Genomic DNA, 22,492 nt, shown 5'->3' on the forward strand with positions numbered 1-22,492 from the left:
GTACCAAACTATTTGTAACAGTTTTAGTGGTAATAAAAAAAATAATCTAATCCATACTATCACAGAGCACACTTCTTTGATTTACAATTTATATTTATACTTTTTTTTTTGGACTTAAACATATTTTTTTGTGAAATTGCGATACTTATTCCTCTGCAGGACGATATACAAAAAATATTTCAACGTTTTAATTCTTAATAACTTAAACAGGTACTTATTATGAGCACTAGAAAAATACAATATTATTGTTTACATGGTCAAAACTAAATTGAAATATAGTAATAATTTAGTTAATTTTCGTGTAATATTTGTATGTCAGCTGATGCCTCGCACCACTCTTAGCACTCGACAATGGTTTCACCTTCCGGGCTACAGCGTAAGCTCGCTAAACTTGATTTCTCTATCTACGTCTTGGCGTAATGTTCTATCTAAATATGTCTCGTATTCCTTGTATGAGTTGCTCTATTAGCGGGTCGTCATCTTCATATCCAGCCGAGTGCATGTGATGCCGAACACTGGATATACACTGAAAAATAATAGTCACTCTGTTACAATTATTTGATGTTACTTGGGATTATATTTAATTTAAATAAAATAAAAACATAGGAGAAAACAAAGTAGAATAAGAAAATGAGTTGGGAGTTAAAATATTCATTTGGGCCGAATGTGTTTCATAATTCAATTGGATCACCTTCTCCAAGTACGTGAGGCCGGCTTGCGGACAGACGTCGTTCACCATGTCGACGCTGAGGCGGTTGCGGTCGCTGAAGTTGCACAACAAGTCGCGCAGCTCGCGCAGGAACTCCGGCAGCGAGCCCGCCGTCAGGTCGGGCACCAGCTTCACGCTCAGCTGGTAGCCGACCGGCAGCTCCGCCGCCTCGTCGTACTCCTCCACCCGGAAGCACCTACACAGAGGGGCACGTGAGGGGCGTGGGGGGCGTGAGGGGGCGTGAGGGGCGGCGGGGGCGGGGCGGCGCGTACCGCAGCGTGGAGGCGCGGCGGCCGGGCGGCCAGTGCTGCGACGTGACGAGCGCCAGGAAGGGCGCGGGCCAGCGCAGCGCGGCCTGCAGCGCGTGCTGCGAGCGCAGGTCCTGCGCCGAGGGCGCGGCGGGGAAGCGCGGGTGCGAGTGGTGCCACGCGCACACGGCGGCGCCGCGCGCGCGCAGCCAGTCGGCGGCGCGCGCCTGCGACACGGGCTCCATGTCGCAGTGCGTGGGCGCGGCCACGGCGCGCACGCGGCGGTACAGGCGCAGGCGCAGGCGCGGCGCCGCCCAGCGCCCGCCCAGCAGCCCCATCACCTCGGCGCGCGACGAGTGCGCGTGCGCGTCCATGTGCAGCAGCGCCGACACGTGCAGCGACACCTCGCACGGCGCCTGCGCACGCGCATCATTAGCGTATAGCGTATTAGCTGACTTCGAATAAAAGCCCGCGGATATAAATTCGGTTATATTATTTTTAGTATCCTACCATATGAAACTGTCGTATTTTGAAAATGCTTATTTTGGTAAGGATGCTCGCCATCAGTGCCAAATTTGAAGTCATTCTTTTTAAAAAAATATATTGCTACTGAACTCATCTAGTAATCTCTTTTCTAATTTAAAAAACTAACATTTTATAATTATAATTGGATTACAATAACGAGGAGATAATAGTGAATTAATATTGAGTACTGACCGGTTTCTCTGCATTGTAAAACCGGCACGGAATAAGATTTATCACGGGCTTCTTCTGCTGTCGCTCCTTGCGCGGCTCCTGGCCTATTTCGTAGAGATCGCCGGATTCCGTGTGCATGATTGTATATCCACCACCACCATCCTGAAGGATGAAATATTAATTAGATTCATTTCAAAATTAGTAGAATTTTTATTGAGTACATTAACAACTCATATTTTTAAGTTAGTAGACTGTACCTTGATTCAAACACATACCAAATTAATCTTTCGGTTCCTTTTGGGCATTGGTTCAAATTTCCTCAGTGGAACTGCTATTGGACCCTCGAGCTCTTTCTCTTGTTTCTTCTCTTCTACTTTAACCGGTGAACTCTCTTTGTCACTATCAATGTCCACTTCTATGTCACTTTCACACTCTGTATCCTTCTTTTCTATTTTTATCTGTAAATGAATACATTTTAGTGTAAAATATAATTATTTATAAAAATGCTAAGTCAATATATCCAGTTATACCAAAGTATGCAGTGCTTTTCAGGGATTTTAGTATACCAGATGTATAGGATAATATAGGTTAAATTAGTATTACATTATAATACTATATATGGGGCTACGCTTTGTGAGACATGAGTATAATTGAATGACATATTATTGTCTGTCAATAAATGTTAATGGTTAAAAGTTTCATGAGAGTATATATTTTAAAAAACTTACGACTTCCTCTCCCTCAGATACAGGTAAAGCGAGTCCTGAGCCAAGAACTATTTGCATTTGAGGACTTTTCACAGTATCATTTGAAAGGCTGGAATCTTTTCTTTGTCTACCTTGTGGGGATTTTAAATTATCACTACTCTTATTTCTACTTCTTCCCTTATCATAATTCCTGGATACTTTTCTCCTATGATTGCCAATTTTTTTCATTGCTGTAACTTTTTCTTTTTGTTGCTTAAAGGTTTTTTTCGTTATTGACTGAGTTACATCTGACTCAGAGCCTACAGATTCAGTAGAACCGACCACAAGATCATCTTCGAAATATAACTCTGCAGAATCAATTGTATCAATGTTAGGTTGAATTTTTGCTTTTGGTTTTATTTGAGTATTTTTCAAATTTCGATTGACATTTTTCTTTTTGAAAGGTTTTTTTGTCACAGGTATTGTTGGGACTCCAGTTGTGACTATGTTTAAGACATCACTCATGCTAACCAGGCTCTCTGAAACAATTTCCTCATGCACAACAGGTATATCTTCTTCAAGTTTCTCAAGGTCATGTGATGTGTCCAGAAGAATTCCATGCTCTGCTTCAATTAATGCTTGTATTTCTGCTTCTGTCTTTGTTTTTATTGTCCTTGCTATTTTTTTTACATTTCTACCATATTTTATCTGCAATATGAATTTTATTTTGTATTTATGTTAATTATGTGTTCAATATTTCATTTAGAAAGAAATATCTCAGGGCAAACATTATTAAAAATAATTTACAAAATGTACTATAAAGGCCAGTTAATCGAGAAATTTGTTAAATATAACTTTATATTTCTATTTTTGCTTTAACTTTCACATATGTCTGTTACCATTTCTGTCTTAAGTAAATCTCGTTCAAGCTGAGTCCATGTGGTATGTTGCTCTGTGTTGTATTTGGCTGTTGTATTATGTCCGGAAAGTTTTCTTGACGGACCTTCCTTCAGCCTAGAACAATAGAAACACACTCATAGCAATTATTCTTTCATGAATAAGTAAATTATCATAAACAATGTGTTGGCTGAAATTATGGCAACAATTATGACAAAATATTTAAAAAAAAAAAACAACAGTCCACTAATATTCCACTGCTGGGCTAAGAACTCTTTATTTAAGAATGAAGTGAATCTTTATTTGAGAAGGTTAAGAGTCTATTCTACCACACTGCTGTAATGCAAATAGGTGGATAGTCATGTAGCACAATTGATATCTGACGCATGCAGATTTCCATATAATGTTTTCCTAGTCTGTTTAGCATGAGATATATAAGTGACATGATACAAGTTAAGCTATAAAACATTGTACTTTGGTCAACAATTAGGTGTTTAAACATAAGGGCCGTATCGCCTTTATAATACTCCTGGTTGTTTCTTGAGTAATTCAGCAAATAATAAGGAAATAAAGATGAATACTCCCTTGCCAAATCGAATTGCAGTTTAATTTTATTTTATCCTTTTTATCAAGGCTTACCTATTTTTATCTATATTCTGTGTATCATACCAATTGGTCGCTGGTGAATCGAGCAGCCACTGAGGATGCACTGTGTCCTCCCTGTCTGAACAAGAGGGTCTAGAAATAGATGAGATAAAGTGCAAAAAATATTATTAGAAAACGAATACATGTTAATGCTATGTAATTTTGCACGCGCTAATGAACAGCTTTCAAATTTTGTTAATTATGTTAGTTTTTCTCGTTAAAATCTCAATGTTTTGCTTATTAATGACCATAATATTGTTTTGTTTTGAATAATGTCAAAGTATAACAACAACATAAAACACACACTAATGAGAGTGAAGTTTAATGTATAATTTGGTTGACGAATAACAAAGTCAAAATTCTATTTTATTACTTACATTCCTTGGCTGTTTTGTGCAAAACAGGAATTAAAAGAAAAATCTCCAAGTACGTCAATTTCATCCTCGTCCGCCATTTTTGTGATGTAAAATATTATCAAAACTATACAATACTGTCAACATAACAGATTAAATAAGTTTAAAGAACTTTTTGGTTTATAATTAGTGTTTTTATAGTTTATTCAATATATTTATTGGAAAACAGAATTTGATCTGTAAATTCAGGTAAAAATATTTACTAATCTGTATGTAGTGAAAAGATGACATCAGGTTTTAGATTAATAACTTGTTAGCCATTTACATTCTTTGTCTTCTTGAACCATTCACTTAAATGTTAATAAACGTCAACTGTCAGTCATTGTCATTGTGATCGGTAGAATATCAACAAATCACAAGTTCTCAAAATAAGAAATGATTATGATTATATAGAAAAGACTAAAGAAAAACATTCATTATTCCTTGCGTAATGCTAGTGATAAGTTCTGATGTGACAAGTATAAGAAAATACATGTTTATGCTCGAATAAAGATTATATTTGTGTATTGTAAATATGAATAATTTTCTATTTAAACTTAGTTTTGTAAGTACAAACGCGGGGATATTTAGACATTTTTCCGTTTCAACAGCTAAAAATGCGAACTATTCGTAAGTATTAACTGTATTTATTTTTGTAAGAAATTTAAAATCTATATTTTTTGTTAAGACCTTCTTGGAATATTTTTACGCAGGTAAATATTTAATAATAATAGTTATTTTACGATTTATTACACATAATTTTCAAACAATACATCGTTATTCTTTATTTTAATGAGCTATTACGGACGAATGAACTTTGGTTGATTTGAATTTAAATTATAATAAAATAAGTTATTACTATTGTCACTTTAATAGTAGCTGTATATTTTTTTTATAACAATATTTAATGTGACTTATTTTAACCTAGATGCAAATTACTTGTGTTGGGCGGCGGCTCCGGGGGTTGTACGATGGCGGCTAAGTTTGCAAGACGATTGAAAAAGGACTCTGTAATTGTATTAGAGCCGAGTTCGGTAAGTGGCACTGTAAATATAATAAAACATTCATATTTATCTTGTGAACTATAATCAATGACATGTTGAATGCATATTGACGGTATAGTTCTATAGACAAAAATTTTTACTGTTTATATCAAAATATAGGCTAATTTCTATGTTTGATAACTGTGGAACTTTACATTCCTTATAGCCTTCATGAATGTTTCAGTTTGTAGGTTAAAATATTTATGGGATCTGCACTAAATCACTGTCACTTTTAATTGACTATAGAAAGTGTGAATTTATTTCTGCATGTACTCGTGCTACTGTGCACCAAAATATCTCATGTGCTGTAAGCTAGGTTTTCAAATAATGCTCAGCCTGTAACTTGGTCAAGAAACGAGGTTTAAACTCACTGAACTCAGTATAAGCAGTAGTTGGACAATTTATTGGTAAAGTTTAAAATATTAATGCAACATCAGGCAGACAATTATTTGATGTGCATGAAACCTAAGATAAAATATAAATATAAACATAGTCGTAAGCTAGCAATTTTTCGGGACAAAACTATAAAATAGATATAGTTTTCTTAAAAATATCAATATAATATTTTGATATCACATTTTTGACCGGCGGATAAAATGAAGCATGAACTCGTAAAAATAATCTTACGAACAGTGGCATAGTTAGGTGAGGAAGGGCTCCGGTGCATAGGAAAATAATCCTCCTCACCCCCACTTTCTAAAGGGGGATATGGGAGATGGGGGATAGGGCCCTCTTTAACTAAAAATTACCCTTTACAATTATAGATACCAAATAAGAAATTTTGTGCGCTGGGTTATGATTTCATAGCTTCAGAAGCTTAACGTTTAGTTTAGAGGGCACCCTGAACTCCGGGGCCCTGGTGGAGTGCACCACCTGGCCGTACCATAGCTACGCCACTGTTTACGAGGAGTTAAAAATTAAGCATTTGAGCTACGTATGGCAGTTGACGTCATATAAAAAAGCGGGAAATTACTTTGTGTATCTATACTCAATACTATACCAGGTTGAAAACAAATAATTCATGACGAATACAAGAGCTGTTTGATTTAATAACAATACTACTTGACTTATTGTAAATAATTGTTATTTTCCTCAGTATTGGAATGAGATAAACGTCCATAAATTTCGATGCGTTAATAGTGAATACTAAATTCAAAATACCTGTACATTTTATTTTCAATGCAAAATTTGAAACTGGCAACTATACTTTATAGTTCCTTTTTTAAAAATTGTTGGCACTTAAATAATAAACTTATTCTGCATTGATTACAAATTTACTTATCAATATGCCAGATTTATTCATTTTTTACCGTACTTATAATTGTTAATTGAGCCCAATCCATTTCTTATATTCCGATACGAATGTTAAATTCAAAATAACTACTTATTTTATTTTCAAGATCAAAATCAGAAAAAAAGTAATTTAAAATCTGTATCGGAAGTATACCGTTTATAAAGTACAACGTTTGGATTATGATTATTCATCAAGAAATAAAGTGTATCCGTCAATATGGTTGGACAGATTCCTATTCACTACAATTTCAATTTCCTATTCACAAAAATCTTATTAATTTGAACAGTATCATTGGATCCGGATAAATTAAATGTTTCCTTTGGTGCACTTATCTTTGTAAATATATTCGAGAATTAGGTATCTTTTCTTCCTGTATGAGAGAATGTTTGCAACTGTTTACGCTACTAACATTGTCGTATGAATGTGAGATGTGTAAGCATTTAATAGATTTAAATTATATTTTTAATACAGTCGCCAATAAACCACGTACCGAGCAACACCTCGTTTCAATTTTCTAAGCCCATACAAAGAGCAGTAAGCCTTAAGTGCATATACAGCAACCAAAACAGCAGGTACACTTATCCGCTCAGAAATGTTGAATACCTGTATGTACATAGCAACTGTAGACTGAAATTTAGATTTGATGATATGCGCTCGTATCATTCTTCGTATCATATCTATTTTGCTTGATAATTCAGCGCGCTTTTCTACATTTCTTGTATTTGCATTTAAGTAAATGTTCATCGTCTGAGAAGGAGAATTCATGACATGAGACAAAATATTAAAATATACTTTACTCAAGTAGGCTCCGTAAAAGAAAAACTATATTATTATGACTTTTTCGAATCGATTAGGATTTTGTCCCCTTAGCTTATGGGCTGGATATATGTCTCCAACAGGTAGGTTTACTAACAAAACACAACTAACGTATTTATAAGTGAATACAGTAACACTCACTATCATAATGGGAATGTCCAACGGGACCCTAGGAACATCGAAGATAGGGCGTACAACAAGGGCTATTATTTATCTATTTATATGACAACACCAACACAAGCCAACACCTTCAACAAAAAACCACAATAAACCATAAGTAATAGGGTAATTTTTACCTATATTTTTACTATTATAAAAAGCTTAGAACGAATCATATTACGACTCTTCATGTATCCCATACGCACATTAATCTAAAATAATCTAAGGTTTGGAATTTCCTTGAATTGACAATACATTAAAAAATAAAAAAATACATTTATACTAGACTAGCTGCGCCCGTGACTATGTGCACGTTTGAATGCCACAAAAAAGTTATTGTTCAGTTCACAGATTTTGTTATAACTTATTAATGCAGATTAGGCAGCTTTTAATATACTAAGTCGTTGGTAGGAGACAACCGACGTGACGGTGAAGTGGCGGCATGGGCAAGTGCTGAGCGCGGTATTGCATCTTATTTGGACATTGCAGTGTAATTCTAAATTAAAATTTGCTAAACTAATCTTTATTAAGTCAGCTATCTACTAGTGGAAATCCTGACAAAATCAGTCCAGTTGTTCCAGATATAATATTATATTGGTCTGCACACCATAAAAACAAAAGTGTGCGTATTACAGCGACTACCAGTCATCTTATTAAAAGCTTACAATTAAGCAGTTTACTCAACAACAACAGCCTGTAAATTCCCACTGCTGGGCTAAAGGCCTCCTCTCCCTTTAAGGAGAAGGTTTGGAACATATTCCACCACGCTGTTCCAATGCGGGTTGTTGGAATACACATGTGGCAGAATTTCTATGAAATTTGTCACATGCAGGTTTCCTCACGATGTTTTCCTTCACCGCTGATCACGAGATGAATTATAAAGACAAATTAAGCACATGAATCAGCGGTGCTTGCCTGGGTTTGAACCCGTAATCATCGGTTAAGATGCTCGCGTTCTAACCACTGGGTCATCTCGACTCGTCATGTTAGTCATCATCATATAAATATTGACTCGAACGATTTTACAATACCATTGCATATCAAAGCATTGAGTGTATACATGGGCATATACATTTGTATAATTTACGAGCAGTAAATCGTTCAGAGCCACTCGATATTATGTTTAATATTTTTATACATTTGCTATCGGTTAGCACAGCGCTAAAATAACAATGGCTAATGACGAGTAAACATCGGCGATTACACGTCGCGAGCGGCGAGTGACGAAGGTCATCTTAATTCACATTAAAACGTTATCTCTTATCTGTGGAGGTACTTTTTATAAACGTTTGTAGTATCGATTAATCCGCAATCTCTGTATTACTATGCCATACTTGAATTCACGGTAACTATTCGAGCATTTCAATGTACTTTAATGTACTGTATTATTGATCAGCTTCGAAATGTGTGTGAGGGAATCCCGCATTTAGACGTTAGCTGTTAGGTACTCTACATTTTTTATTAATACCTAGATAAAATTTCATGATTATCGAATGAACTGTTAAGATTTAAAATCGTAACAATCAAACATACTCACTTTAGAATTTATTGTATTATGATAAGATTCAATTCATTAATTGCGTAAACAAATTTAAGATTACCCAGTTTCTTTTTTTAACCTATGAAGTCAATAACGTTACTTTATTTTCATTCAATTTGCATTTCATGATTGACTAGAACTTTATCGATCGATCTGTTCGGTCTGAACACTTTTTTGTTAAACTTTGGTAAAACATTTTGTAAGAACAAATAATGAACAAAATTCGGCGGTTCAGTATGTAAAATTAATAGGCTATTTGACTGGTTTTTAAAATCTATTTTATATTATTTAGTAGAGGTTAAGGAACCCAGTAAAAGTTCATTTTTTTATATGTAGTACATATTTGCCGAAAAATACCATATTAAAAATTCCATATTTAAATAACGCGCGAAAACGCTACTTCGACAATATTGCGCTGAAATTATGTTGAAGTCTGCCTGCCTGTATTCGGCCGCGGGTAAATAGCCAACTCATGATATATTTTACAGCATAAATATTTGGGCAAATCAAGGGAAATCGAAATATACTTCATTTAAGAAGGATCTTGTGAGAATAGGAATCTTCGTAAACTCATATTTTAAATTTATTCTTCATAGAATGCTGAATTAGCGCTTTTGTATCACCTGAACAATTGTGTTTTGTGTAATAAGTCTCTCTATTCCGAACCAGAGAAAGATCTGCCGCACAAGCAAAGTTTCACGTTCGTTCGAGAGAAAGCACCGCTAAAATTTATATTCAGCGTTGCTACTGAGATATAATCGTTAACCATATAAACTTTTAAATAACATCGAGCACTAAAACTTTTTAAGAACCTATAATAAAAAAAATGTTGAACCAATGTGCTATTAGGAATATATCGTACTTAGTTACTAAAAGTACTTAATATATCTATGGAATCACGTCAAATTCTTTGATTAGATATGCTCAACCTTATTTAGCAAGTATGTATATAGAATATTAATATATAAAAATTTAATGAGATGATCGCCTCCAGGCTGTTTCAAATACCAAAAATATGTTTATTGTTGTGTACGTAGCATGATATTAAAAAAAATAGATCCCGCTGAATTTATTTCGCCGGTTCTTCTCAGATCCGAGGTGTTAAATTCCGAACCGGTGGTAGATTTTTGACTATCAATAAGCAAGTGTAACTTCTATTTTGAATAAAGATTTTTGACTGTGACTTTGACTCCCAGGATCATTACTATCAGCCCCTGTTCACGCTGGTCGGCGCGGGCGTGACGTCGGTGAGCGCGACCCGGCGCAGCGCCCGCAGCGTGCTGCCCCCGGCCGCGCGCTGGATGCAGGACTCCGCCGAGAGTATACACCCCAAAGAGAACGTGGTCAAAACCACCGCAGGGCACACTATCAGCTATGAATATCTAATCGTGGCCGTTGGATTAGTCTATGACTATGACAAGGTGAGCCAGTATTTTTTGTAATTATTTACAAAACTATTTATAATAATATGTTGTCATAGTAAACATACTTCAATAAAAACTATCGACTTTGATGGATAGTGACTTGCCCGGCTTTCTCAAGTCTGCAATGCTGATACTAAATATACTACAGAATTTTTCTTGTTTCTTCACTATGTTGTCCATGTATGTACAAAAACTCTCAAATCACTCAATCTATTAAAAAAATCGCATCAAAATCCGTTGCGTAATTTTTAAGATCTAAGCAAACATATAGGGACAGATAGCGACTTTGTTTTATACTATGTAATGATAGTTCAAATAACTGTTTCCATTATTTTCAGGTACCCGGTCTGACCGAAGCATTAAAAGATGGAAAGAGCGGGGTGTCGACAATATACTCCCCCGACTACTGCGAGAAGACGTGGTCAGACTTGCGAAACTTCAAGGGCGGCGAGGCGGTGTTCACGTACCCCGACACTCCCATCAAGTGTCCCGGGGCGCCGCAAAAGATCGCATATTTGGCTGATTCGTATTTTACCAAGGTATTTGTTAAATACTGGGCAGTTGTTTTAATATCACGCAAGCAAGTAGGATATCTTTGCACGTTATTTTTTTTATACTTATTGAAATGAGCATGACAAACCGGTTCATAATTATGTAATTGATATATTCGTCCGTTCTGAAATATTGTCAAATTTGTTAATTTTTTCACGTTTTCGCTCGTGAATCGCCTGCGTCCTATTAATGCGCTCCTTCGGTATAGCTGTATAGGACAAGAGATTTGTATAAATACGACAAGTCGAGATCAACTAGAATCAAAAAGTATCCAACTTCATAAAGTCGATAATATAAATATTTAAATTTTCCTATATTCTTATTGGGGCATAAATAAAATAAATAAATATAGCAATAAATTTTAAGCTAATTCGAGCACCATACATTTTAAAGCATGTTATTCGGTGAATATATGATATAAATAAAAATCAAAATATACTTTATTCAAGTGGGCTTTTGAATCGTCATTTAACAATTAAGTAAAGCTACCACCGGATCGGAAAGTAGATTCTACCGAGAAGAACCGGCAAGAAAATCAGTAGTTACTCTTTTTCAACATTTAAAAAAAATACAGTCATGTTAGTTAATTTAAATTAATATATCCTGCCTGGAAGTCAACAGGTATTAAAACCACGCTTTTTTATCATCTACAAAATCTTGTATCGAATAATACGCCTATTTTACCAATGTACTTTTTATAAACGATTTGAATTTACGAGACGGCAAAGTTAAAAATGTCTGCGGAATTTTATTATAGAAATGGATACCTTGCCCCAAGAAAGATTTATTGACTTTGCGGAGTTCACTTTGGTTGATTTTCATGCCAGATAAGTTGAATAATACAAAGGTAACGAATTCGCAGACGAACGTGCGTTCGAAGTCCAACATAACGTACAACACGTGCCTGCCCGTCATCTTCGGCGTCAAGAAGTACGCGGACGCGCTCATGAAGGTCGTCAAGCGGAAGAACATCAACGTCAACTACAAGACCGTGCTCAAGGAGGTGCGCCCCGACAGGCGGGAGGCCGTGTTCTACAACGTCGACGACAAGACCAAGGTACGTAATAAACATCACAATCCTACTACTATTATAAAGGCGAAAGTTTGTATGTATGGACGTTTGTTACTCTTTCACGTAAAAACTACTGAATGGATTTGAATGAAACTTTACCACAATATAGCTTATACATCAGAATAACACATAGGCTACAATTTTTGAGGTTTCTAATGTGAGGTCGTAAAAAAATACATTTTTTGCGCTTACATTGCAAACGCTGACTGAATCCTACAAGATAGATCAAAACAATGTTCTACAGTATTGTAAAACTTGAAAAGGTCTACAAAAAATTCCGTGATGGTATATGTTTATCTCTTAGGAATAACCCACAATAATCATTTTTTATCCTTTACTTTGTACGAGAAATAATGGCTTAATTACGAAGCGATTTTAAGCGATTACTAGACTAGACGGGACGAACCTGAAGTCCACGCGAACGAAGTCGCGGGCAAAAGCTAGTATAGAATAAAAAATTTAAGATCGAATTTGATCGCCTTACCCAGGAGTCGACGCAGGCGTACTCGCTGCTTCACGTGACGCCGCCCATGCGCACGCCGGCCGTGCTGCAGCGCGCGGGCGCCGACGCGCTGGTGGACGCGGCCGGCTTCCTCACCGTGGACAAGTTCTCGCTGCAGCACACCGCCTACCCCAACATCTACGGCATCGGCGACTGCACCAACACGCCCAATAGCAAGACCGCCGCCGCCATTGGTGAGTTCCTATCGACCTCTCCCTCTCCTTTTCCCGCGTTATCTACTCAGCTATAGTAAGACACAAATTACATGTAGCATCGGAAAATGCAATAGAATGAAAATAAAACCGATTAGTGCCGATTTACACAACTAATAGAAATAGCTCCCAATCGCGCCATTCGACGCTATTCGTCGCTGTAGATTTACACGTCAGAGAAAGCAAGTGCATGTACATCGACACGTCAAATTGACGAATATATTAGGTCATATGATATTACAAGTTATTACGTTTGTGCAAAGATCATATTCGCGTGAGAAATAAATATTGATAATTTGGGATAGCGTACTCAATTCGGATGTGATCGGTTTTACGAATTTTGCCGATGCGACATCTAAGTTGTGTCGTACTATATCTGCGTATCCCTCCGCCCCACAGCGAAGCAGGCGGCGGTTGTGGAGTACAACCTGCAGGCGGCCATATGCGGGCAGGCGGGGCGGCGCGCGTACGACGGCTACGGCGCGTGTCCGCTCGTCACGTCGTACAACACGTGCGTGCTGGCCGAGTTCCTGTACGACGGCGTGCCGCACGAGACCTTCCCCATCGACCAGGTACCTCTGACCGCTGTCTAGAAAGTTTCTCGTAAAAATATGCTAGCTATTGAGATAGTACTCTCCATATTACCTATTAATTGAAGTAATGTATCAATATTGGCTGCCCTGTTATTGGAAATTGTGCTTATCTTTTCAAATCTATACACATGATAAAATTGAAGTGAAGTGTGTGCTCATTAAAATAGTCTTTTTTTTACTCAATGCATATGTATGAATATGCGGTACATATACCAAAATATTTTTTTTACATTTTTTGTCTGTTTGTCTGTCTGTCTGTTCCGGCTAATCTTTGAAGCGGCTGGACCGATTTTGACAGGACTTTCACTAGCAGATAACTGATATAATAAGGAGCAACTTAGGCTACAATAATATTTTTTTGTTAAATTCATACGCGTACAAGGTTGCGGGTACATCTAGTAAAAAATAAAATTGCAAATCTTACATAAATAATTTAATTATTAATATCTCATGATTGCGGTCTATTACTATTATATCCAATAGTAACGAATATACGTTAATGGCATAACCTATATTTTATATAAATATGTAATGTCAACAGGCGCGCGAGAGCGTTATAGCGTACTACATGAAGAGAGACTTATTTCCTTTCATATATTGGAACTTCATGCTGAAAGGAAACTACAACGGACCGGGCTTTATCAGGAAGATTATCAACCCGTTTGCTAAATAAAAATATTTTATATGCATATAAACATAACATTTATTTACATAACACAAATAATAACAATAATAAAACAATATAATTGTGGAACTTCCAAACCTAACCAACCTAACCTCTTTAGGTTTTCTTAGGGACAGGGAACGTCTTTACAAGGCAATGTAATCAAAATATATTATGTAAACTCACCAACAATTAAAAGTAGCTGTTATATGTACTTCTAATAAGGTTCGTATTAGACTGTATTGACCCAGACTTATATAACAAATAGTTATGCTACTAACATTAATAGTTTGGTGCCGATATTATTATTTTTTTAATTTTGGAATATATTGAAATGCTCGTTAACGGCACTGTTAGAACTAGCGCGCACTGGTAACTTTTGTCACAGTGACTGTTTCGTCACTCTTGTCGAGCCCATGAATATGTATGGAGGTGCGCGCACGTTACGACGTGACATTTGTGTCTGCATCTGTACACATTCACGGACTTGACAAGAGTGACGAAAAAGTCACCGTGACAAAAGTTACCAGTGCGTGCTAGTTCTTAGTATTTCAATAAAAAAGTCAGACAATCTTACTAACCGCAAGTAAAGAGATTTTTTTTAAATATAATATCTGATTTTATTTTTAGTAAGTACTAGAAGAGTCTATATTCGTTTGGATTTAGAAAATTATATATTTACATATTATACAGAGTATATTTTTTATGAAGATAATTTGCATTATTTATTTAAAACAAAAAATATATTTATTTAACAAAATTAATACTCTTTACAAATATATTTATAAAAAAAATAATGTTTTTCGTTTTGAGCATATTTTGGCTATGAAATAAAATTAAAAAAAAAAAGAAAGATTTTTCAGAGCAAAATCCTAACTATATAGAGTAACTAACGCCAATATAGAGTAAGCATATTATATTTTCAAATTATTAACTAACATATTATGTTTCGTTGTATACAAGGTGATACTATAATATTAATATATTAAATGAGTTGTGCAATATGTTGTTATAATAAATTTTGTAAATTAATTGTAATTGTCTTTTATTTTAATTTTAAGTTAATTGTGTAGTAAAATAAATAAGCAAATAATAAGTCAAATCAGATTTCATTAAAATAAAAATGGTAAATATATCTCAAAAATAAACCATATATTTATATAAACGACAAATTATTTAAAAAAATGTTAATCCCTTAAATTGAAGTAAATATTTAACTGTTAAAAAAAATTACATTAAGTATATTTTTTCACTGAAGTCAAAATAATGAGCAAAGTAAAAATCTAGTTGGTTTCTTATAATCAAAAAAATATAAAAATGTCGTGAAAATGTAAAATAATCTTTTAATAATCCAGAATAACAATGAACAGATTTATTAGACCTCTGACACACAGACAAATTACTTTACAGTTGTATTCCAGACTAAGTACGTGCAGAGTGTTCAAGTGAGTTTAATATTTAAATAGAATAAGTAGAAATAATGACAAAAAGTGTTTTACAATTACATGTAAAATGAAATGCGATCTAGTATTAGTAATAAATCTATAGATAATATTTTAATAAATCAACTCCAAGTAAAAAGTCTGTGTAAGCTCTTTTTCAAAAGTAAATACCAGATTCAGATACGGTTATGAATACGAAATTATTTCGAATTATTCGATTGTTTTGAATAGTATCAGTCACGAATATTAGTTTATTTAGATAGCTACATTCTGAAAGAGAAAATTACAATGGAACTATCCACTTTATTTGTAGACTTTTCTTCAATATTAAGTATTACCATAGTAAAAAACAAATATTCTTAAAACAAAATTAACTACTCTCTTTAAGCATATCCTATGTATAAAAAATATATAATAAACATTTTTTTGGATTCGGTTACTGTATCGGATTTATATGTATTTCGGATATCCCTTAATTTCCCTGCTTACGGTTACGAGTTCCATGATATTCCTGGTACCGGGCTTTTACAAAATCCTATTACCAACTTAAATTATTAGGAACATAATAAATTACTATAAAGTGGTGTAATTGTCCATGTTTAAAACTCACTGTAGTCAAAGTTGAGTCAAGTCAAAAGACAAATTTTACGGACTTTTCTCGCCACAGTTATTATGAGCCAGTGAAAACATCCTATTTCTATCGAGCCATTTTGTTTCTAAACAATAATGTCATCTTGTATTATCTTATAACTCCAGATGTAAACTCTTGGTGGTCGGTGGCGGCACTGGTGGTTGTAGTGTCGCTTGGCGATTTTCTAAGAAATTAAACGACAAAGACATCATCATATTAGAACCGAATAAGGTAATAAAGACATTGCTAGCGTTGTTCTACCACAAATAATTAAACACAAAATACAAAAGTATGTTTGCGTTTGTTAATCATGGGATTAAATTGCAATAAAATAAATGTTTCAATTTATGTAATCTTCATACTTACACGATGAAACCTTTAAATTTGAACCCGGGACCCCCGGAATGCAGCTTAATAAACAATTATACCAACTACGCAGCTTTGTGCTACCATTTTTTATGTTATAGAGGGCAAATGAGCAGCAGGCTCACCTAATGGAAAGTGATCACCACCGCCCATGGACATCTGCAACACCGGAGGCTTGCAGGTTCGTTAGAAGTTCGCAAGGAAGGAGTACTCTCTTTTTTTGAAGGTTCAAATTTAAACCTTGGAAATTCAACTTTGGAAAAAATTAAAAGAAAAAATTGTATTGAAAAAAAGGGCTTAGAAAGCACTGTTCGTCTGATTAAACACAGTTTAATATATTCATTCCAAAATACACAGGACCATTACTATCAACCGCTTTTTTCGCTCGTGGGTGCTGGTATTAAGAATTTCCCTGAATGTCATAAACCCTTGAGGTCAGTGTTGCCTCATAATGTATTATGGCTTCGAGACCACGCAAGCAGTTTTGATCCATGCAACAACGTTGTACAAACTGGCTGTGGGTTCAAAGTGCGATATGATCATATGGTGCTGGCGGTCGGTTTGGTAAATGATTACGATCAGGTATTTATTTGACTAAGCTTAAAGATTACTTATATAAGATCTGTGTTGTTTCACTGATATTACAAAAATCTTAAGATTCTAGGCTTGAGATACGCCCTCAGCAACCCTCTTGCTCCAGCCTCTACGATCTACTCGCCCGAATACTGCCAAAAGTGCTGGTGTTGTATACAGGGGTTCAAAGGAGGACACGCTATATTTACATTTCCTAAGCGAGCGGGAAAATGCTCTGGGGCAGCGCAGAAAATCATGTATCTTGCACATGATTTTTGGAAAAAGGTAATTTAGAAAAATAACACGTAATACCATAAGTTATATTCCCTGAACCAACTTAATATATTTTATTACAGAATAATATTAATTCGGTAACAAATATAACGTACAATACTGCTGGAAACTCTCTTTTCGGAGTGCCAAAATACGCAGCAGCTTTAGTGAAGATCACTAACGACAGGAACATAATCGTGAACTATAACCTTGATCTGATAGAGGTGACGCAACACCGGGCTGTATTTCTTGATGTCAATGGTCAGGTATTAAATTAATTGTGAATTCCTGGACATTCCGTATGTTGGCTATTACAGTCATTCCTAGCGAAGAATATGCAGGAGAGCGCAGGGTTAAGTATAATTTCAACTAAAAGGAAATATGCATATGCCTCCGAGTTATAGGCGAGTTTACAACTTTTCAATTTCGTCCATCCATCCATCCATCAGCCCATTTCCGTCCACTGCTGGACATAGGCCTCTTCCATTGCACGCCACTGAGATCGTTCTTGGGCTACTCGCATCCAGCTCCTGCCAGCCGTCTTGCATAAGTCGTCACACCACCGTGCCCGAGGACGTCCTACACTATGTTTGCCGAGACGCGGTCTCCACTCTAGAACACGTTTCCCCCAACGGTTATCGGTTCTGCGACAAATATGGCCAGCTCACTACCACTTCAGCTTACTAATCCGGTGGGCTATGTCGATGACTTTGGTTCTCTGGCGGATCGCCTCATTTCTGATGCGATCCCGCAAAGAAACGCCGAGCATAGCCCTTTCCATAGCACGCTGAGCGACTTTAAACTGGTGGACGAGCCTTGCCGTGAGTGTCCACGTTTCGGCTCCGTATGTCATAACGGGTAGGACGCACTGGTTAAAGACTTTCGTCTTAAGGCACTGTGGGATCGACGATGTAAAGATTCGACGTAATTTTCCTAACGCTGCCCAACCCAGCTAAATTCTTCTATTCACCTCGTCCTCACGGTTGTTTCTACCAAATCGCAAAGTCTGCCCAAGGTAGACATATTTTTGAACAACTTCGAGGACGGTACCGTGTATCGCAATCGGTTCCGGTAGAACATGTTCATTGAACATGACCTTGGTTTTATCCAAGTTCATCCGTAGGCCGATATGCATAGAAGAATCAGCCAGATCGTTTGTTGTAGGTCCTGCAGCGTTTCTGCCACGATGACGATGTCGTCTGCGAATCTCAAGTGAGAGATGTATTCGCCATTGATGTTGATGCCACGTCCTTTCCAGTTCAGCGTCTTGAACATATCCTCCATTGCATTAGTGAACAATTTGGGGGAAATAACGTCCCCTTGTCTCACTCCTCGATGCAATGGTATGGGATTTGTTTGCTGATTCTGTACTCGGACGGACATGGTGGCAGCTTCGTAGAGACATCTCATCACTTGGATGTATCGCCAATCAACTTGGCAACGCTGCAGGGACTCCAGAACAGCCCAGGTTTCAACCGAGTCAAAGGCCTTCTCATAGTCCACGAATGCAAGACACAGGGGCCGATTATACTCTTGGGACTTCTGTATAATCTGCCGCACTGTGTGGATGTGGTCTATGGTGGCGTATCCGGTCCGAAACCCGGCCTGTTCCGGGGGTTGGAATTCGTCGAATCTTCGCGCAAGACGGTTCGTGATCACTCTTGAGAACAGCTTATAGACGTGACTCAGTAGGGATATGGGACGATAGTTCTTCAACAGGGTTTTGTCTCCCTTTTTGAAGAACAGGACGACCACACTCCTACTCCACGCCTCCGGAGTTCTCCCTTCGAAGAGGACAGAGTTAAAAAGCTTTTGGAGTTCCTTGAGTACCGGATTACCTCCTGCTTTTAATAACTCTATAGTAATACCGTCCTCTCCAGGGGCTTTTCCATTTTTAAGCTGTCCAAGAGCAATCTCAATTTCGCCAACACTGACTTCAGGCAGGTCTTCTGAGAAATGGCGTGTTAATGTAGCTCTAGAATCCTCATTTTCGGGATCAGGTCGAGATGCAGGCGATGCGTATAACCGGCCGTAGAAATCCTCTACTTCCGAAAGAACTGCCGGCTTGGAAGAAACGACTTCTCCACTTGATGTGGTCACATTAGTCAGGTGGCTCCTTCCAAGAGATTGTACGAACACCTTAGACCCCCGATTCCGCTCGATTGCTCTTTTAATCATAAGAGTATTGGAGCACCGGAGGTCGTAGCGTACGCGCTTGCTGATCTCTTGGTTTAGTTGCCGAAGTGACAGGTGGATTTTCACGTCGATTCTTCATTAGCCCTAGAGTCTCTTCTGAAAGTTTGGACTTCCTGCCCTTACGCTGCATGCCACAAAATCTTGTACTTTCTTCCCTGAGAATTCGAACTACATTTTCTAGGGTCTGGTTTACGTCTGTTGTGGTTTTCACGGCAGTTTCAATTTCGTGCTGTTACAGATTTTTTTAACAGAAAACGAACCATCATAGCGTACAAGCTATTAACGTGACTATAGATATTCATTTGCAAAAGTTTTCAGTTTTAAACTTTTTTTACTGAAAACTGAAATCTTTTATAAATAAATGTCTCTTAAGTCACGTTACTATGTTATTTATATCATAATATGACAGACACTATCCGAACCGACCAAATCCATTTCAGTCTTACAAAAGTTTCTTACAGTTTAAATTTTAATTATTTGAAAAACAACTATTTCTCATTGCCAACTTCATCATATTTCAAAGTCATCAAACAGTTAATACCAATTGTTTTCCACAACCAGACGATAATACTACCTTACAAGTTCCTACACGTGACTCCGGCCATGTCCCCCCCGCGCTGCCTGAGCGAGTGCTCGCAGCTCGTGGACGACAGCGGCTACTTGGACCTCGACCACCACACTCTGCAGCACAGGCGCTACGCTAACATATACGGGTTGGGAGACTGCACGAATACCCCTAACAGCAAGACTGCAGCTGCTGTTGGTACTTATGATTTTATTCATCGTTAGAATGTTAAGCTTTATTTATAGTTTGAAAACGTTCATTATTAAACTTAATTGGATAAATTACATGCCACTTACATTACCTTATTTCGACTTCAAAGTCGATAACGTTAGTAATAAATATTCGTACTACCGATTTTAGTTCCTCTGCGTTTACGCTTGGGGCGCTGATAGGATGTGTATGAAATGAAAACTGAAAGTAAATTACTCCAATTTAACTGTTGACAGTTACTCGTACTAAGGGTACAGTTGTTCAATAATAATCATATACTAAATACACCACACACAGAATGTTTATTTATTATTTGTTTTATTTTATAAATATTATAACCCAGAATTTTAAATAAAATCCGATTGACAAAACCTCCTATTCCCATTACATAAGCGACTCTCTTTTGTTTAATAATCATTTTGCGCAGGAAAATTCTGTATTTTTTTAACCATATGAATAACATTCTGAAGTCTATTGCACTTATTTGTATGAAATCGTATAATTGATTTATTATGTATTTATTTAGCCACATAAATAAGTATTTTTAACACATAAAATATTAAACTAAATTTCAGCTAAACAAAGTCGCGTGTTAGAGCTCAATCTGTGGGACACCATGTACGGCAAAGAGCCCTCTGCTAAGTACGATGGCTACGGTGCTTGTCCCATGATCACCTCTTACAAGACCGGCATACTAGCCGAATTCACGTATGACAAAAAACCTTGCGAAACATTTCCATTTGATCAGGTTAGTTCAAAAAGAGTATTTCATGATGACGATGTTCTACTCATGAATTCGGCTGAACACATGTATCTTAACCGATGGTTGCAGGTTCATATCCAGTCAAGCTCAACTGTGCTTAATTTGTGTTTATAATTCATCTCATGCTCGACGGTGAAGGAAAACATCGTGAAGAAATTATATGTGTCTTACTTCAACGAAATTCTGTCACATGCATATCCACCAACCCGCATTGGAGCAACGTGGTGGAATTCGATCCAAACCTTCTCCTAAAAGCAAAGGGAGAGGAGACCTTAGGACAGCACTGGGAAATTTACAGGAGAGTTTCTGTTTCTGTTAGGTCATTCTAAATAAATAAATGCCAACTATTCAGAATCTGCAAGTGTTTATGCAAACAAGGATATTATGGAACTGATCTTTCTGTATGACAGTAAAATGGGAATTTAGACATAGGGTTTTGATGCTCTAAGCTGCAGATTTGTCAATTTCTTGCTGCTACGATTAATACTATCTTATAGGATAGCTTATTCCTGGTTCAACAACCAAGATGTATTTGCAAAGATATTGGTTTTTTCTATCAATGATTAATTAGTACCAGTAGCGAGTTCTCAGATCGTGAATACCATTTTATTTTCATGAGTACATCAACTATAATGTACCCAATGATTACTATCCCATTGCTTGATTGTTTTTCATAATTTGTAATTTAATCTTACTTTTATTACTTTATTTAAATGAAAATATATGTTCTTTATTTGAATAAAACGAATTTGTTTAGTCGTTTAAATATTATTTCAGAGTAAAGAACGACGTTCTATTTATTTCTTGAATAAAGAAGTGTTGCCATATATCTATTGGAATAAATTAATAAAGGGTAAATGGAATGGTCCTACCACACTACGCAAGTTCATTAATCCGCTTGGAAGATAAATACCATGGCACTTATAAAATCATTTATTTTTATTTAAAACTACATAACAAAATTAATTATGTATGTATTAATAAAAAAAATACCTTATTTGTAATACTATGTGGTTTCAATTACAAACAAAACTATTTTATCATTCAGTTTAAATACATTTTATAAAACAAATATGTCGTAATATACATTTTCTCATAAATATTTTTACAATAACGTTGTTTATTTAAAAATACTAGTAGTGTTAATAAATAAGCATACATACATATTGTTTGCATCACAACCTTATAATATTATGGGTCCTGAATGGCAAAGGTCGGGTCAGGAACATTACGGTAAAGTCCACACTCCCACACAACAATTACCTACATTCATTTCCGTCAGAAGCAATATAGTCATTTTTTTTAATATGCGTATGGTCAAGTTGAATA

The 22,492-nt window shown here is 36.3% G+C and overlaps 2 protein-coding genes across 4 annotated transcripts; one reads left to right on the forward strand and one right to left on the reverse strand.

Moving 5' to 3' along the window:
* Positions 1 to 98: 98 nt before the first annotated feature.
* Positions 99 to 4,383, reverse strand: LOC124529574. Of its 3 annotated transcripts, none has more exons than XM_047103344.1 (9): positions 4,259 to 4,383; positions 3,876 to 3,974; positions 3,239 to 3,353; positions 2,382 to 3,047; positions 1,929 to 2,111; positions 1,675 to 1,815; positions 982 to 1,373; positions 692 to 905; positions 99 to 526 (listed from the first exon to the last, which is right to left on the reverse strand). In XM_047103344.1, exons 1-9 carry the CDS (start codon positions 4,333 to 4,335, stop codon positions 425 to 427), a joined length of 1,989 nt encoding a protein of 662 aa, XP_046959300.1. In that variant the 5' UTR covers positions 4,336 to 4,383; the 3' UTR covers positions 99 to 424. The 3 variants fall into 3 exon arrangements, with proteins under 3 accessions (XP_046959300.1, XP_046959302.1, XP_046959301.1); XM_047103346.1 differs by having other exon boundaries at positions 3,906 to 3,960; positions 4,259 to 4,379; XM_047103345.1 differs by having other exon boundaries at positions 3,876 to 3,960; positions 4,259 to 4,379.
* Positions 4,384 to 4,607: 224 nt separating this feature from the next.
* On the forward strand, positions 4,608 to 22,087 carry LOC124529576 (sulfide:quinone oxidoreductase, mitochondrial). Its single transcript, XM_047103349.1, has 14 exons — positions 4,608 to 4,903; positions 5,202 to 5,307; positions 10,322 to 10,546; positions 10,888 to 11,088; positions 11,964 to 12,158; positions 12,662 to 12,869; positions 13,287 to 13,442; positions 16,333 to 16,448; positions 16,941 to 17,165; positions 17,241 to 17,441; positions 17,513 to 17,695; positions 20,187 to 20,388; positions 20,976 to 21,148; positions 21,941 to 22,087. Exons 1-14 carry the CDS (start codon positions 4,809 to 4,811, stop codon positions 22,070 to 22,072), a joined length of 2,418 nt encoding a protein of 805 aa, XP_046959305.1. The 5' UTR covers positions 4,608 to 4,808; the 3' UTR covers positions 22,073 to 22,087.
* The last annotated feature ends 405 nt before the right edge of the window (positions 22,088 to 22,492 follow it).

The sequence above is a fragment of the Vanessa cardui genome, chromosome 5, assembly GCF_905220365.1.
Source record: "Vanessa cardui chromosome 5, ilVanCard2.1, whole genome shotgun sequence".
Lineage (NCBI taxonomy): Eukaryota > Metazoa > Arthropoda > Insecta > Lepidoptera > Nymphalidae > Vanessa > Vanessa cardui.